General features: G+C 43.4%; 1 protein-coding gene across 2 annotated transcripts; it reads right to left on the reverse strand.

Moving 5' to 3' along the window:
- Window positions 1-593: 593 nt before the first annotated feature.
- Window positions 594-14,507, reverse strand: ZRANB2 (zinc finger RANBP2-type containing 2). 2 transcript variants are annotated; one of them, XM_073544784.1, is made up of 10 exons: window positions 14,232-14,507; window positions 10,348-10,400; window positions 10,149-10,257; window positions 9,274-9,356; window positions 9,053-9,129; window positions 8,803-8,955; window positions 7,805-7,956; window positions 6,381-6,467; window positions 4,336-4,458; window positions 594-1,499 (listed from the first exon to the last, which is right to left on the reverse strand). In XM_073544784.1, the coding sequence occupies exons 1-10, from the start codon at window positions 14,285-14,287 to the stop codon at window positions 1,433-1,435; spliced, it is 960 nt and encodes a 319-aa protein (XP_073400885.1). In that variant the 5' UTR covers window positions 14,288-14,507; the 3' UTR covers window positions 594-1,432. The 2 variants fall into 2 exon arrangements, with proteins under 2 accessions (XP_073400885.1, XP_073400884.1); XM_073544783.1 differs by having other exon boundaries at window positions 4,336-4,497; window positions 14,232-14,505.
- Window positions 14,508-15,973: the final 1,466 nt, after the last annotated feature.

The raw sequence follows: 15,973 nt of genomic DNA on the forward strand, positions 1-15,973 counted from the left end.
ATGCTTTTTTTTTTTTTTTTTAATATTGATACATTACTTTTTTTAAAAAATTCTTTTAGGATTTTAATTGCTTTCTTCAACGTAACACATTTTAAAGGTGACTTGTCTTGTGCATTCTCCTAGCAATTGAGATTTTTTTTCCCAGGAAAGAAAGAAAAAAAGAAAAAAAAAAAAAAAAGGGAGGAGAAAACGGATATCAGATCTGATCCTACAGAATACTATGGGATCATTCCCAGTAACCTGCAGTACTTTACTTGCACCAGATTGGTCTTGGAAGACAGATCAGACAATGCTACAAGCAGGATTTCCTTATCTGGCTATGGACAGAGAACCCAATGATACTTGGATCCCAGATTGATCCGCCCAACATGCTGGATGTTGGGGCATAGAAGTCTATGGGATCAGCACGAATCAGTTTCCCTCCAGTTTTTCTGCCCCAGAGCGAAGGTGCCAGGATGCATCACATTTGCCACATCCTAGTCCAGCAGACATCGCCATGTGCCTGATCAGGGAGGAATCTACACTTTCCTGCACACAATAGCATCATGTTGTCATTTTGCACCTTTCTTTATAAAACAGAAAACCAGAAGGAATTGCAGGAGTCAGGATTTTATTGTCACGACTACAGAAAAAAATAAAAATCACCATCCTAAAAATAAATGACCAAATATGACAAAATACATTATCTTGGATTTCATTTGAGGCGTCTGCTCTGTTGGGCAAAATGTGACCTCGGAGAGTCCCTACTAGAGCGCCGGCACCTCTGATCCGGGCGTTTGTACATACTTAAATAGTAGCTTTGTAAGAAGCGATAGGCACAAGATACAGTAATACTCGGCTTACATTCGAGAGTGGATGGAGCACAGAGAAGGGTAAACTACCGAGGACACGACTCCTATAATGGAGCCTGGGGGGCAGATCGGAAAGTGTAAAAGTTGTGATTTCATGAATGTCGCTTCTGCCAAGGGCCGACATGTATATTAGAAGTACCAAAGCTCTGGTGCCCGGCGTAATGCAGAGGCTGAATAATACAGATACTTACCTTGTAACACCATGGATATAGGATTGGTTTAGCTTTGCACATCTTTTTGCATTTTAAGCCATAAGGATTACAATGGATGAGAGAAGTTCACATTATCCTGTCGTGTGGGAAGGAGCTTATAGTAGTATGAAAATACAGATACACGGCCAGAAGGACGCGACACAGAAAGTCTAAGCCATATTATTGCCACCTAGTGTGTCCCGCTTCGTATGATGAGAGGTAGAGGGAGCGCGGTTCTGAGCTTATGGCTTAAAATGCTACAGTTGGATTAGGTTGGGTTTGGTTGTAGCAGAAGCACGAGCCTCCACTATTGTCGATCGGGTGCTTCATCATTATCTGCTCCATTTTTTGTGTTTATTTTATTCTCATGGAGTAAATATTCCTAAAAATCTATTTCTTTTTGTAACTCGCAGATCGGGAGCCGGAATGAGACGATCCAGCGGGGGAATGTCTGCGTCTGCAAAACACAAAGTAAAAGTGGATTCCTGTCATTTCTATATCAAACTATGGCTTGGAAAGTAAAGATATAGCTTCACCACACTATAGCTCCAAGTGTGAAGGGAAAACAGCCCCAGTGACCGGGCAAAGTACACTGATATAATAAGGAGGAGTGTGGAAACGTTACAAAAGAACTCCAGTCATCAGCTACACATCCATAAATAGCGATAATAGACTACAAAAAGCAGCATTATAGTATCTATATTCTTGTACATGGGAGCAGTATTATAGTAGCTATATTCTTCTACATAGGAGCAGTATTATAGTAGTTATATTCTTGTACATGGGAGCAGTATTATAGTAGTTATATTCTTGTACATAGGGGCAGTATTATAGTAGTTACGGTATATTCTTGTACATGGGAGCAGTATTATAGTAGCTATATTCTTCTACATAGGAGCAGTATTATAGTAGTTATATTCTTGTACATGGGAGCAGTATTATAGTAGTTATATTCTTGTACATAGGGGCAGTATTATAGTAGTTATATTCTTGTACATGGGAGCAGTATTATAGTAGCTATATTCTTCTACATAGGAGCAGTATTATAGTAGTTATATTCTTGTACATACAGTTGTGGCCAAAAGTATTGACACCCCTGCAATTCTGTCAGATAATACTCAGTTTTTTCCTGAAAATGATTGCAAACACAAATTCTTTGGTATTATTATCTTCATTTAATTTGTCTTAAATGAAAAAAAAAACAAAAGAGAATGAAGCAAAAAGCAAAACATTGATCATTTCACGCAAAACTCCAAAAATGGGCCAGACAAAAGTATTGGCACCCTCAGCCTAACACTTGGTTGCACAACCTTTAGCCAAAATAACTGCGACCAACCGCTTCCGGTAACCATCAATGAGTTTCTTACAATGCTATGCTGGAATTTTAGACCATTCTTCTTTGGCAAACTGCTCCAGGTCCCTGATATGTGAAGGGTGCCTTCTCCAAACTGCCATTTTTAGATCTCTCCACAGGCGTTCTATGGGATTCAGGTCTGGGACTCATTGCTGGCCACCTTAGAAGTCTCCAGTGCTTTCTCTCAAACCATTTTCTAGTGCTTTTTGAAGTGTGTTTTGGGTCACTGTCCTGCTGGAAGACCCATGACCTCTGAGGGAGACCCAGCTTTCTCACACTGGGCCCGACATTATGCTGCAAAATTTGTTGGTAGTCTTCTGACTTCATAATGCCATGCACACGGTCAAGCAGTCCAGTGCCAGAGGCAGCAAAGCAACCCCAAAACATCAGGGAACCTCCGCCATGTTTGACTGTAGGGACCGTGTTCTTTTCTTTGAATGCCTCTTTTTTTCTCCTGTAAACTCTATGTTGATGCCTTTGCCAAAAAAGCTCTACTTTTGTCTCATCTGACCAGACAACATTCTTCCAAAACGTTTTAGGCTTTTTCAGGTAAGTTTTGGCAAACTCCAGCCTGGCTTTTTTATGTCTCGGGGTAAGAAGTGGGGTCTTCTTGGGTTTCCTACCATACAGTCCCTTTTCATTCAGACGCCGACGGATAGTACGGGTTGACACTGTTGTACCCTCGGACTGCAGGGCAGCTTGAACTTGTTTGGATGTTAGTCGAGGTTCTTTATCCAACATCCGCACAATCTTCCGTTGAAATCTTGTGTCAATTTTTCTTTTCTGTCCACATCTAGGGAGGTTAGCCACAGTGCCATGGGCTTTAAACTTCTTGATGACACTGCGCATGGTAGACACAGGAACATTCAGGTCTTTGGAGATGGACTTGTAGCCTTGAGATTGCTCATGCTTCCTCACTATTTGGTTTCTCAAGTCCTCAGACAGTTCTTTGGTCTTCTTTCATTTCTCCATGCTCAATGTGGTACACACAAGGACACAGGACAGAGGTTGAGTCATCTTTAATCCATGTCAACTGGCTGCAAGTGTGATTTAGTTATTGCCAACACCTGTTAGGTGCCACAGGTAAGTTACAGGTGCTGTTAATTACACAAATTAGAGAAGCATCACATGATTTTTCAAACAGTGCCAATACTTTTGTCCACCCTCTTTTTTAGGTTTGGTGTGGAATTATATCCAATTTGGCCTTAGGACAATTCTTTTTGTGCTTTTTCATTTAAGACAAATTAAATGAAGATAATAATACCAAAGAAATTGTGTTTGCAATCATTTTCAGGAAGAAACTGAGTATTATCTGACAGAATTGCAGGGGTGTCAATACTTTTGGCCACAACTGTAGGGGCAGTATTATAGTAGTTAGATTTTTGTACATAGGGGCAGTATTATAGTAGTTATCTTCTTGTACATAGGAGCAGTATTATAGTAGTTATATTCTTGCACATAGGAGCAGTATTATAGTAGTTATATTCTTGCACATAGGGGGCAGTATTATAGTAGTTATATTCTTGCACATAGGGGGCAGTATTATAGTAGTTATATTCTTGTACATAGGGGCAGTAATATAGTAGTTATATTCTTGTACAATGGGAGCAATATTATAGTAGTTATATTCTTGTACATAGGGGCAGTATTATAGTAGTTATATTCTTGTACATAGGGAGCAGTATTATGGTAGTTATAGTCATTGGCTATTGAAATGCATTCTATTAGCTGTGACTGAGGTTTCTCTTTAACAATTTCTGAGTGCTCAGCCATACACTAATAATCTGGAAGAATAGTCTGATGTTATACAAAACAGAAAGAGTGATAAGTATGCGATGGAAAAATTTTTAGACGATAGTATCCTAAATTCTCAAATCTTCTACTTTCCCTTTTTACCCCTTCACTAGAATCCCCCCTCCAGTTCTGCGGTAACCCAAACCTTTCTGTTGACCGTGATCTTGATCGTCTTTTTTTGCGGTCACCAGATGACGATCTGGAGCGGCTTCTTTTCTTTCCCCTCTCTGAAGAGGACGATGAATGGGAACTTGCACAAGATCTTTTTCTGGGGGAAGAAGAACCTCGGTTGGACCTGGAGCTGGATCTTTATTGATCAAAAATGGACAGAATTTAAGACAAAAATTTCAGAAGTAAAACAGAACAGATTTATTGAGCGTGGATTTCTTTAAATGATGAGAAAATCTGTGCTGACATAAAAAATAACATGACTTACCTGTTACCAACATTTCCACGACAAGCCATCATTTTACGATAGGTGGGAATTGACCTCTAGGACCTACAACATCCCTGAGAATAAGGGGACCACTGTGCTGATTTAGTGCTGAGCACCCTATTATGTTTCCCATTCTACTATGCATTTACAGCAAGGCCAAGGGATGTGCAACAAATGTCAGAGGCCGGTGCCTCCTTTGTGACCAACATCCATCTCTACAAGGCACATGTGGTGTCCACGATATCCTGTTCCAGTTGGTGAAGAGGAGGTACGCTCCATTCACAGCTATAGGAGTGATAAACCTAGCCAAGCTAATACTCTACTCTTGGCTTTATTTGGAGCCCCCAGAAGAGAGCGGATGCATCTGCCTCATCTCCACTCATTGGTGGTGAGAAGCTGACCTGAACTGGGGCCTCCTCTGGTGCCAACATTTGTCAGACATTAAAGAAGTTGTCCACTACTTTATCATTGATGATGACCTACTCTCAGCATAGGTTATCAACGTCTGATTGGTCAGGGTCCAACACCGAGCACCCGTCGACCAGCTGTTACCGGTGTTAACAGCTGCTGGCTGGAAGTACTCACTTGCAGAGCTGGACATCTTTTGTTAGTGGCCACGGCAGGGTACTGCACATCGGCCTGTTTAATTTAAATAGGAGGTGGATGTGTAACACCTGGCGGCATCCGCCATCAGAAGACTGAGCAGCTCCCCAAGTGAGTATTTCCAGCCACCGACAACTGCCGATTGATGGGAATGCCAGATCTCAACTGATCAGGCATTGCTGACCAATCCTAAGGCTTTAATAGCAGATCTAATGGTGGGATCCCAGAGGTCAGAATTCCTACAATCATTAAGTGATGGCAATTCCTATAATATATATTACATACACACACATCTAGTAAAGTAATGATATAACATTAAATTATAGGTGTAAGTGTATTAGATACTTCAAAAGAAGCTTGGATATATATTTATGACCAATCTTAGGACAGGTTATCAATATCAGACCGCTGGAGGTCCAACATCCAGTGAAAACCCCGACCTGCGGTTACAACAAATCTAGAAAGCAGATGCACTGCCCCGCTATGTTCAAGGTTTAGTGGTCACTGCCAGGTACTGCAGCTAAAACACACCTGACCAGCAGGGGTTCCGGATGTCAGACCCCTACTGATCTTATAGTAAATATAGGTCATCAATATACTATGCCTTGACAACCCCCTTAACAAAACACATGTATGCATACCTTAATTTACCAATATAAAATATTGGGGAGTTTTCTGCCCTGACACATGAACGGGGTTGGCTTATCTATTTAATTGAACAGCCAGCCCCCTCCACACACTGCATCGGTCACATATTAAAACAAAAAAAACTGTGGTGTTTAACACAAGTACGGAAGTGCAGCTACCAAACCAGGGACCGGATCGGATATCTGACGATCAGGACACTTGGAATAATTTTACTATATTTATAAATGTGACAAAAGTTATTTTTTATGGCTGGACACGAAATTGCAATCTACTTTTTATCAGAAGAAGGGTAAGATGTTGAAAACAGACTCCCTACAGGCATATCACTGCGCTGCTTAGCAGATCCAAAATATATTTACAACCATCTATATATTTCCGTTGTGGAAAAAATGACTGTAGGAACAGGACTAAACACCGATTTGTCCACCGTATCATCTAATATTAAATACATCCTGAACCACTTGACTCTCGCTGCGCCACACAGCGTGGTACCCGCTATTCACCTTGATTTTGAACCGCGAGATCGAGAACGTTTTCTGGAGCTGGAGCCAGATCTTGATCTGGAACTCGAAGAACTTCTCGACCGGGATCTGAAAAAAAAAACACGGCACATTTTTCTTTTCCAGCTCTTATTTCATTGCATAAAATGACAGCAGTAAGCATTCCTGCTACGAAAAGGGATAACAGATCAAATTGACAATTGATAAAGAGAATAAAAAATAAAAAACACTTCTTACTTTAGGCTTCTAACAAAAAAAAAAAAAAAAAATAAACTGCCTCCTTTGAAAAGGTCACGAAAGTGTGATAGGTTGTTGTGGTGGGACTGAATTTCAATGGCAGATACTTTAGTTTTCAATGGGACAAGCAGCTCAGGGGAGGCAACACATGAACATTGGGGGTGGGGGGTCTGGAAAGACAACCATCAGCCGAATTAATGTTTGGTCAAAAGTTCTCTGCCCAGCAAAAGTCAAGTTATTTCATATCCTCTGTACAGGTGGCATCTTTCCGATCAATGGGGACTGACCGCTGGGACCCCAGATACCAGCAGAATGCAGTGTGACTCCTCGTCATACAAGGGCTCCTATAAATCTGTTAAATATTGTCAGGATACAGACAAGGCGAGATTCTCCCAGTGTGTGCTACCTATATGATTCAATTTTAGTATCTGATCACATATGGAAACATCACTATAGAAAGAAAAAAAAAAAAAAGGAAGGAAGAGAACAGTACTGGTGTAAAATGCCCCGCACTACGTATAGCAGAGAGTGGCTCAGGTAGTGTTCCTACAGCCAGGAGCCACTCAGTGACTTACTATATCTGACCTGGTCTTACACGAGAAAATTTCCATCTTATAAGATGATGGCACATCACCAGGTTAGATCTCATCAATCATGAGAATACCGCTGTTGTGTTGCACCCCATCACAGTTTCTCCATACATTGCGGCACCGTGACAGATCGTTTGTGCAAACAACTGCAGCATTGCTCCATTCTAGTGAATGTGTCCAGCATGCTCTGTACACGGGAGGGCGGGGGGCGCTGTGCAAGAAAAATTCAAAATTTAGTTTTAAATCAGCTCCTTTATTCACAGGATTGGGGGACATGGGTGTCATTCATGTCAGACTACGATCAATCCTACAGAGAGGACACTCCATGTTTTAGTCATAAGATGGGAATGTTTCCCTAGAGGTTTTCACATGCACAGGCATAAAGCACACATTATGGCCACACTACACTCATTTAGGTTAGACTAGTTACCAATGAAAATGCACAAGACATCAGTGAAGAATATTATTGCACAATATCACATCTATCAGCTCTAAAACATTGAGTAGTACATAGAAATATAAGAAAAAAACAAAAAAGGAAAAAAGTTAAATAGATACTGACATTTTGCCCGGCTTTACCCTTGACCTGTACCCGTTTACCTGGACCTAGACCTTGAGCTTGTATGGGAGGAGGAGCGAGAAGATGGCGATTTAGATCTGCTGCGTGCGGATTTCTTATTTTTACTAGAATCCTCATCATCGCTGGCAAGATTGTATTTTGAAAGGTCACCATCATCATCCTCATCGTCATCCTGAAACAAACAGGAAAGTGATGTTATAAGGTAATTTGCTACAGTAGAGGAATTGTTTTAGATGTATTAAAGCAAAAACATAGGAAAATTGGTTAAAGAATTTTACAGCAGACTGCAAGCATTGTCTAGGACTAGGCAAACGCTGCTGTAAGCACTGTCTGGATTAGGTACACACTGCTTGTAAAGCCACTGTGGAGGAAGTAAATGCACAAAAAGTAGTTCTATTCAGAACGGATGCCCAGGCATTATTCCACTAGAGCCATTGCACCTGCAGCAGGGTATATTCTTACGGTGGCACTAGTTATAGGAAAGCAGTCTGCTGCTTTCCTACTCAGATAACTGGAGTGCAATCGCAAGTTCAGCCAGATGGAAACTAAAAAATGAACATTATTGGCCTCTGTCTGGCAAGTTATAGTATGTGTATGAAAAGCTCCCAACACTGTATTCTTTCAGCCAAGTACACAAATGCAGTGTACGGCAAGACTAAAGGTCCGTTTACATAGCCAGACAGGTGGCACAATACAGACACAGGCAGACGAATGTGAGCACTAAGCACAGATTCGTACTAGATGGCTCCGTGCACACAGGCTTCCATAGTTCTCACCAGTGCGACTCCTGGTTACACAGGATGATGCACCACTGAGAACAACAGTCTTTTATGCTGCTCAAAATATCACCTACCCGATGAACGAGTGTTTTGCTCATTTAATCGTGATTGGCAAAATGCTTACATGGAAAAATAATTGTGAAAATATCTTGTAAAGTTCATATCCCATACGTCGTAGCCTCAATTGGTGAGCGTGTCTTCACATTGTATCAACAAGCCATGCTTGGATTATGACTCACATCATCCAATTTATACTTTGATAGATCTCCTTCCTCTTCATCCTCTTCGTCACCTTCTTCCTCCTCTTCAACTCCGGACACCTTTTCATCACCTTTGACTCCAGATTTTCCACTGGACGGCTTTCCACGGTATTTCTTCTTTTTTCGTCCAAACTACAAATCATCACAAAAAGAAAATAAATGAAATGTGCTCTAAACCTCCTATGTCCTTGTATTGCAGCTTGTTGTACCAGACCAAAGCCTTCTTTACCTCGTCGTACTCTCCGTCAGACTCTTCTCGCTCTATGTATTCTACGTTTTCTCGTTCATTAAATCCTCCTCCATAACCTGTACATTTAAACAGAACCATACAATTTCAGCAGGAACAAAAAAAAAGCAAAAAAAAAAACAAAACAAAAAAAAAACCCTCAAAAGGCAAATAGTTCTTCACAACCAAAAATGGAGTGGCAAATGAGACAAGAGTAGATGTACCTGTCCGCTCCTCTAGCTTTGCATACTTTGGGGTGTTGCACATGTTACACTCTGATCTTCTTGCCCAGTTTACATTTCCACAACTTAAAGAAGAAGAACAAGATAAGAAAACTGCAGAGTAACTTAAGAAAGCCACAAAATGTTTTCTCACAAAAAAGTCGGGGCGCGAGACAAGCAATGACATCGTAGGCACAGAGAGAAGAGTACGCTTAGTGGCCCATCTGCGTGAAATGGTACTTACCGTAAATGCAGATTACCACTGACTGCAGGCAAATATGGTGCAGACGACGTCACATCTACTGATACCGGTCTACTGATACGTGTCTTATTCTGATGAATAGGGCACGATACCCACCAATATGTGCAGACAGGACAATATCTGCACCGCTTAACTCCTAGTTCAGAAGTGAGTGGTGCCAGAAAAACCCTTAAGGGATGGTAACTAGGGATGGGTGGATGTTCGTGACCGTCGGGATTGGTACGGGTACCAGAATCGTACCCGAACTTAATCCTCAGCTCAGTGTGACCTGGCTGCCAGGCGGCTGAGCAGTCACATAACTTATGTCACTACTCAGCAATGCAACCAGATGTAGCAGAGTTGGGGATAGTCATGGGACATCATCATTTTGGGTTAACGGCAGTCAGGTGAGGACTACTTTGATTTTTTTTTGTATTTTTATTAATCTTTTTGCTCATCTCTACTCAGTATACTTTATCTATGGCAGTTTGCATTTTATTTTTTGACTGGAAAAGGAATTCAGCATCACAGACTACTACTAATGTGAGGCTTAGTCTGCCACATACCAGTATATCCCCTTATTATACAGTTCTGCGGATCAGACGCAGATTTCTACACTAAGGGGCAGTCAACTTACGTTTTGCATTGCCAGTCATTGGCGCTAAACAGTCCCCGGCTCTTCTCTGCCAAAGTTTTTCCAATCTCTGTCCCTCCGGCTTTCATCATTTTTGCATCCGTTGTTTTTTCTTTAATTAAACAATAAAATCTAGATCAATTTACAACATAACGAGACATGTAAAGGTAAGAGTTAATATTTGATATCAACAAATTCACACCTCGTCCACACCGGTTGCAGCTTGTCCTTCGAGCGAAATTAACATTCCCACATCTGAGAAAATATAAAAGCAAATAAACAGGAAATTTAGGAAATAAATAGGAGCAATTTGTGAAGTTATATATAGAACTGGAGATAAACAGTCGTTGTTCTATCCCCACTTGATAATCTACAATAAATATGAGATAACGCTCACAATAACAGAGCTCCTTCAGGCTGAAGTTAATAATTTAACTACAGATCTGCCAGTTACAGTGCTTTCTCCATGGTTTCCTGACATTTTGAGTCCATTTTCAAAACCTGCAGCAAATCCACTACATACAAGCTGCAATTTTGTCCAATATCTACATTCTTGCAGAGATTTTGCGAAACGGTCAGCAACCTCCATCGCAAAAATATTTGTATATATTTGCAAAGCACCTGTTTTTTCAAGTGGAAGACACTTCAGGAATCGCTTGTTTATTCTGGTGTTTGGTAAACCTGAAGGGAGTTTTTTTTTTTTTAAAAAAAAAAAAAAAAAAAAAAAAAAAAGGGTTTCCCACTACTAGGACAACCCATTCTAGAACTACATGTTTGGCCCCAATAAAATAAAACAAAGATTATACTCACCTCCTGTGCCACCACTCGCTCACCCTGGGGCTCTCATGCGGTGTTGTGACACGTGACCCCGGCAGCCAATCGGCGCTTGCATCATTGTCACTACCTACTGATGAATTGAACATGCAGAGGAAGCCAGGGATCAGCTGCTGCCCCGACCCAGAGATCTGCATAGCCCCCACAGATAGGGTGATCTATGTCCTGCTCAGGAACAGGACATCAGATTGCAGATATCAAAGTATCATTTTATTCAGCTTCCTATGACCTGCACACCCCTTCAGACCGCTAAAAAGAGGCGATCCTACTGACAGATTACCTGTAAATGGATTTTGGAGGTGTATATATTTTTTCTGGATGAAAAATAGACATCCAAAACCAAGATATTAAGTTATCCTCTCTGTCTCAGATAGTGGATAACCTAGTGATTGATTGGGGTCTGCCCACTGGACCCTCACCAAATCCAAGAACAGGGGACTTGAAATTGTCCATTCCTTCTTTGAGACATGATCGTGTGGAGCCAATAAATTGTCATGCCAGTCAGGGGCCTACCGGACACCCCGATCTCTGTCCTGCGGGTGCCGTTTATACAATCTCCAGAATTCCTCACGATACAGCGGCTTGGCTCCTCCTTTCTAAGGGAGTCCCCTTTCTTTCTATACCTTTCCACTAACGTGTCTACAGAGTGGGGACCCAGATCCAGCTCTGCCCTTATCTGACCTTTCCACTATCGTGTCTACAGAGTGGGGACCCAGGTCCTGCTCTGCCCTTATCTGACCTTTCCACTATCGTGTCTACAGAGTGGGGACCCAGGTCCTGCTCTGCCCTTATCTGACCTTTCCACTATCGTGTCTACAGAGTGGGGACCCAGGTCCTGCTCTGCCCTCATCTGACCTTTCCACTAACGTGTCTACACTACAGAGTGGGGACCCAGGTCCTGCTCTGCCCTCATCTGACCTTTCCACTAACGTGTCTACAGAGTGGGGACCCAGGTCCTGCTCTGCCCTCATCTGACCTTTCCACTAACGTGTCTACAGAGTGGGGACCCAGGTCCTGCTCTGCCCTCATCTGACCTTTCCACTAACGTGTCTACAGAGTGGGGACCCAGGTCCTGCTCTGCCCTTTCCACTAATGTGTCTACAGAGTGCGGACCCAGGTCCTGCTCTGCCCTCATCTGGCCTTTCCACTATCGTGTCTACAGAGTGGGGACCCAGGTCCTGCTCTGCCCTCATCTGACCTTTCCACTAACGTGTCTACAGAGTGGGGACCCAGGTCCTGCTCTGCCCTCATCTGACCTTTCCACTAACGTGTCTACAGAGTGGGGACCCAGGTCCTGCTCTGCCCTCATCTGACCTTTCCACTAACGTGTCTACAGAGTGGGGACCCAGGTCCTGCTCTGCCCTCATCTGACCTTTCCACTAACGTGTCTACAGAGTGGGGACCCAGGTCCTGCTCTGCCCTCATCTGACCTTTCCACTATCGTGTCTACAGAGTGGGGACCCAGGTCCTGCTCTGCCCTCATCTGACCTTTCCACTAACGTGTCTACAGAGTGGGGACCCAGGTCCTGCTCTGCCCTCATCTGACCTTTCCACTAACGTGTCTACAGAGTGGGGACCCAGGTCCTGCTCTGCCCTTTCCACTAATGTGTCTACAGAGTGCGGACCCAGGTCCTGCTCTGCCCTCATCTGGCCTTTCCACTATCGTGTCTACAGAGTGGGGACCCAGGTCCTGCTCTGCCCTCATCTGACCTTTCCACTAACGTGTCTACAGAGTGGGGACCCAGGTCCTGCTCTGCCCTCATCTGACCTTTCCACTAACGTGTCTACAGAGTGGGGACCCAGGTCCTGCTCTGCCCTCATCTGACCTTTCCACTAACGTGTCTACAGAGTGGGGACCCAGGTCCTGCTCTGCCCTCATCTGACCTTTCCACTAACGTGTCTACAGAGTGGGGACCCAGGTCCTGCTCTGCCCTTTCCACTATCGTGTCTACAGAGTGGGGACCCAGGTCCTGCTCTGCCCTCATCTGACCTTTCCACTAACGTGTCTACAGAGTGGGGACCCAGGTCCTGCTCTGCCCTCATCTGACCTTTCCACTAACGTGTCTACAGAGTGGGGACCCAGGTCCTGCTCTGCCCTCATCTGACCTTTCCACTAACGTGTCTACAGAGTGGGGACCCAGGTCCTGCTCTGCCCTCATCTGACCTTTCCACTATCGTGTCTACAGAGTGGGGACCCAGGTCCTGCTCTGCCCTTTCCACTAACGTGTCTACAGAGTGGGGACCCAGGTCCTGCTCTGCCCTCATCTGACCTTTCCACTATCGTGTCTATAGAGTGGGGACCCAGGTCCTGCTCTGCCCTTTCCACTATCGTGTCTACAGAGTGGGGACCCAGGTCCTGCTCTGCCCTCATCTGCTTCCACGTCTGCTGACACATAGTGAGGAGAACTACAAAGAATTAGGGAGAGTCCCGGGCTGGGGTGCACCCTGTCGTGGTGGGATGACTTTACATTTTATTGATCAAGACACCGTGGACTACGTCCTCTGTGATATACAAGCACTGTTATTATATATTCGCTTACTACGGGGGATTTGCTCGTTTTCTTTTACTCTTTGGTCCGTCTGCTCCTCACAATGGAATCGATAAAAAAAAAAAATGCAGCAAACAATGCCGAACAGACGGCTCCAATATGGGGCAAAGAGAAGACTTATGTGCCTCAAAACGGCCACCGAATGAATTTTAGTGGCCTCAAAAAAACAAAAAAAGAAGAAAATCTGAACTTTGTTTAAAAAAAATTTTTTATTTAAGATTTTTTTTTTAAAGTTTAGATTTTTTTTTTTACTTTTGGCCATTAAAATACAAGCGCCCGGTCCATGTATCGCTCCGTCCGGGAGGATCGCGTCACCCGCTCCTTTCTGCCGCCCAAAGATCCCCCGAAAAGAACAAAAACAGCGGCGGTGTTACACGTTTACCACCATTTTGTGCTTTTTGGATTTTTCCCCCCCCCAAGATCGTGTGGAGCCAATACATAGTCAACGACACAAACCCCGGGAGGAAGGAAGGGGAAGAAAAAAAATAAATGCAAAAACTCCCGGGCATGAGGGGGTTAAGGGCGGACGTCTCCCCGGAGCGGAGGTCACCGGCCCCGGAGTGAGGGGACACAGGGGCCTCATCCCCACCGGCCTCCCCGCACGGCCGCCTCTCCCGCCCGTCCCCTGGCCGCCATTCCTCCGTTACGCCGCCCCCGTCCTCACACCCGCCGCCCCGGACTCCTCATCTTCCCCGGGACTCACTTCTTGTCCGGACAAATCCAATCTCCGTCACTAACGCGAAAATTCTTCGTCGCCATCCTGTCAGCCGCCGCCGCCTCCTGCTCTGTGAGGAAGGACCCTCAGCGCAGAGCGACCGCACCGCGCCTGTCAGACCTGCGGCACACCCGCGGACGGGTCACACCGCGGCTGAGGCCCTAGGGCTCCGATTAATAGAAGTGGCTACTAACCAGCCGGCAACGAGTGATATCAGCTCGATTTTTTTTTTAGCAGGCAAAAATAGAGTCAACTATAATAATGTAAAGCCCCCATTGCTTTAGCATGAGATGGAGGCTTGAAACGCAAAAGAAAGGGGAATATAGATCACTACGCATGCGTGGATATCTAATGCTGCGTCATCATGTTTTTTTTTTAAATAACTTTATTAAACATCGCATTGGTTGTCATTTTTTACAGACTAGTGTGCTGCAGTGCTGGGTGTATAGAGATACTGTGGGTCCTGCTGAGGAGTCACATGTCAGCTACTGTTCCCTGTTATCAGCCATCTTTAAAGAAATATATATATATATATGCATGTGTCTTTTGGGCTTTTCTGGATGCCTATTATTTTTCTACTTTTACCGTATTTATTTTTAAATGAGGAAAAGTGCGGTTGAGTGAACTTTTAGGACTTTTCATTTTATAATAAATATATTTTTAAAAACTATTTTTTATATCTGTTAGAGTAGCTCAATCTGTAAAGAGTCCCCTCATCAGATCGTATTCAGCAGGTACAGCCGGAGAGCACGCAGATCATACACTTAAAGGGAATCTGTCACCAGGTTTTTGCTCCCCCAAAATAGAGGCAGAGACCCTGATTCCAGTGATGCGTCACTTACTGCTTGCTGCCGTTTGGATAAAATCTCATTTTTTTTCTGCTGTAGATCTAGCAGTTCTCTGAATGCTGAGCTGTGTATAACCCCGCCCCCACACAACTGATTGGCAGCTTCCTGTGCACACTGTGCATAGGCAGAAAGCTGCCAATCCGTAAAATCAATAAATAAGCAAGAATCATTGTTTTTCAGATGTTCCATAAGTCACGGTCTCCTGGAGCACTGTCAGCACACCTGCAGTGTGAACCAATGCAAGACAGATTTTTTCAAGTGTTCAATATTTTTTCGTGTTTTACAGATTAATATGATAATTCTAAGGCTATGTGCCCACGTATGCAGAAATTTCCTGAGAAAAAACAGACTCTTTCCCAGGAAATCCAGAATTTTTTATTTGTGTTTCATGCGCGTTTTTTTCCGGATTTTTCGTGTGTTTTTTTTTCCGGAACATCCTGATACAATGAAATCCGCAGATTTTCTGCAAAATTAATGAACATGCCGCGTTTTTTTTCCGCAATGCGTTTTTTTTTTTGCGGAAAAAGCGCATCATGGGCACAAAAATTGCGGATTTCATTCTAATAATAGGATGCTTAATGTAGGCGTTTTTAAAGCGTTTTTGCAGCAGAAAAACACGAAAAAAACGTGAAAAATCCTGAACGTGTGAACACAGCGTAACGCATTGCACTTTATTTTTTTAAACCCCCGTGGAGCCTGAACTTGTTATCTTGAGTATTGCAGTCTTTAGTAAAAAAACACTGTTTTCTATGAAGCAGAACCTCTATACAGTATATTGTTGCACCCTCCTGGGAATTTCGGGTGAGTGCCCCTTCAGACCTTGGCTGCTCCACATCTGTTACATTGTTTTTCTGGATGTCATTGAGACCAGAAGTATCCCAG

This window comes from Dendrobates tinctorius, unplaced genomic scaffold (genome assembly GCF_039654945.1).
Source record: "Dendrobates tinctorius isolate UK_male_01 unplaced genomic scaffold, ASM3965494v1 ptg000138l, whole genome shotgun sequence".
Classification (NCBI taxonomy): Eukaryota; Metazoa; Chordata; class Amphibia; order Anura; family Dendrobatidae; genus Dendrobates; species Dendrobates tinctorius.

Coding starts and splice junctions, on each gene's coding strand:
- ZRANB2 (XM_073544783.1), bottom strand. CDS start 14,287: ATGGCGACGAAGAATTTTCGCGTTAGTGACGGAGATTGGATTTGTCCG. Junction 9,357..10,148: donor AATGACTGGCAATGCAAAAC/GTAAGTTGACTG, acceptor TTCTTCTTTAAG/TTGTGGAAATGTAAACTGGG. Junction 8,956..9,052: donor CTGACGGAGAGTACGACGAG/GTAAAGAAGGCT, acceptor GATGATTTGTAG/TTTGGACGAAAAAAGAAGAA.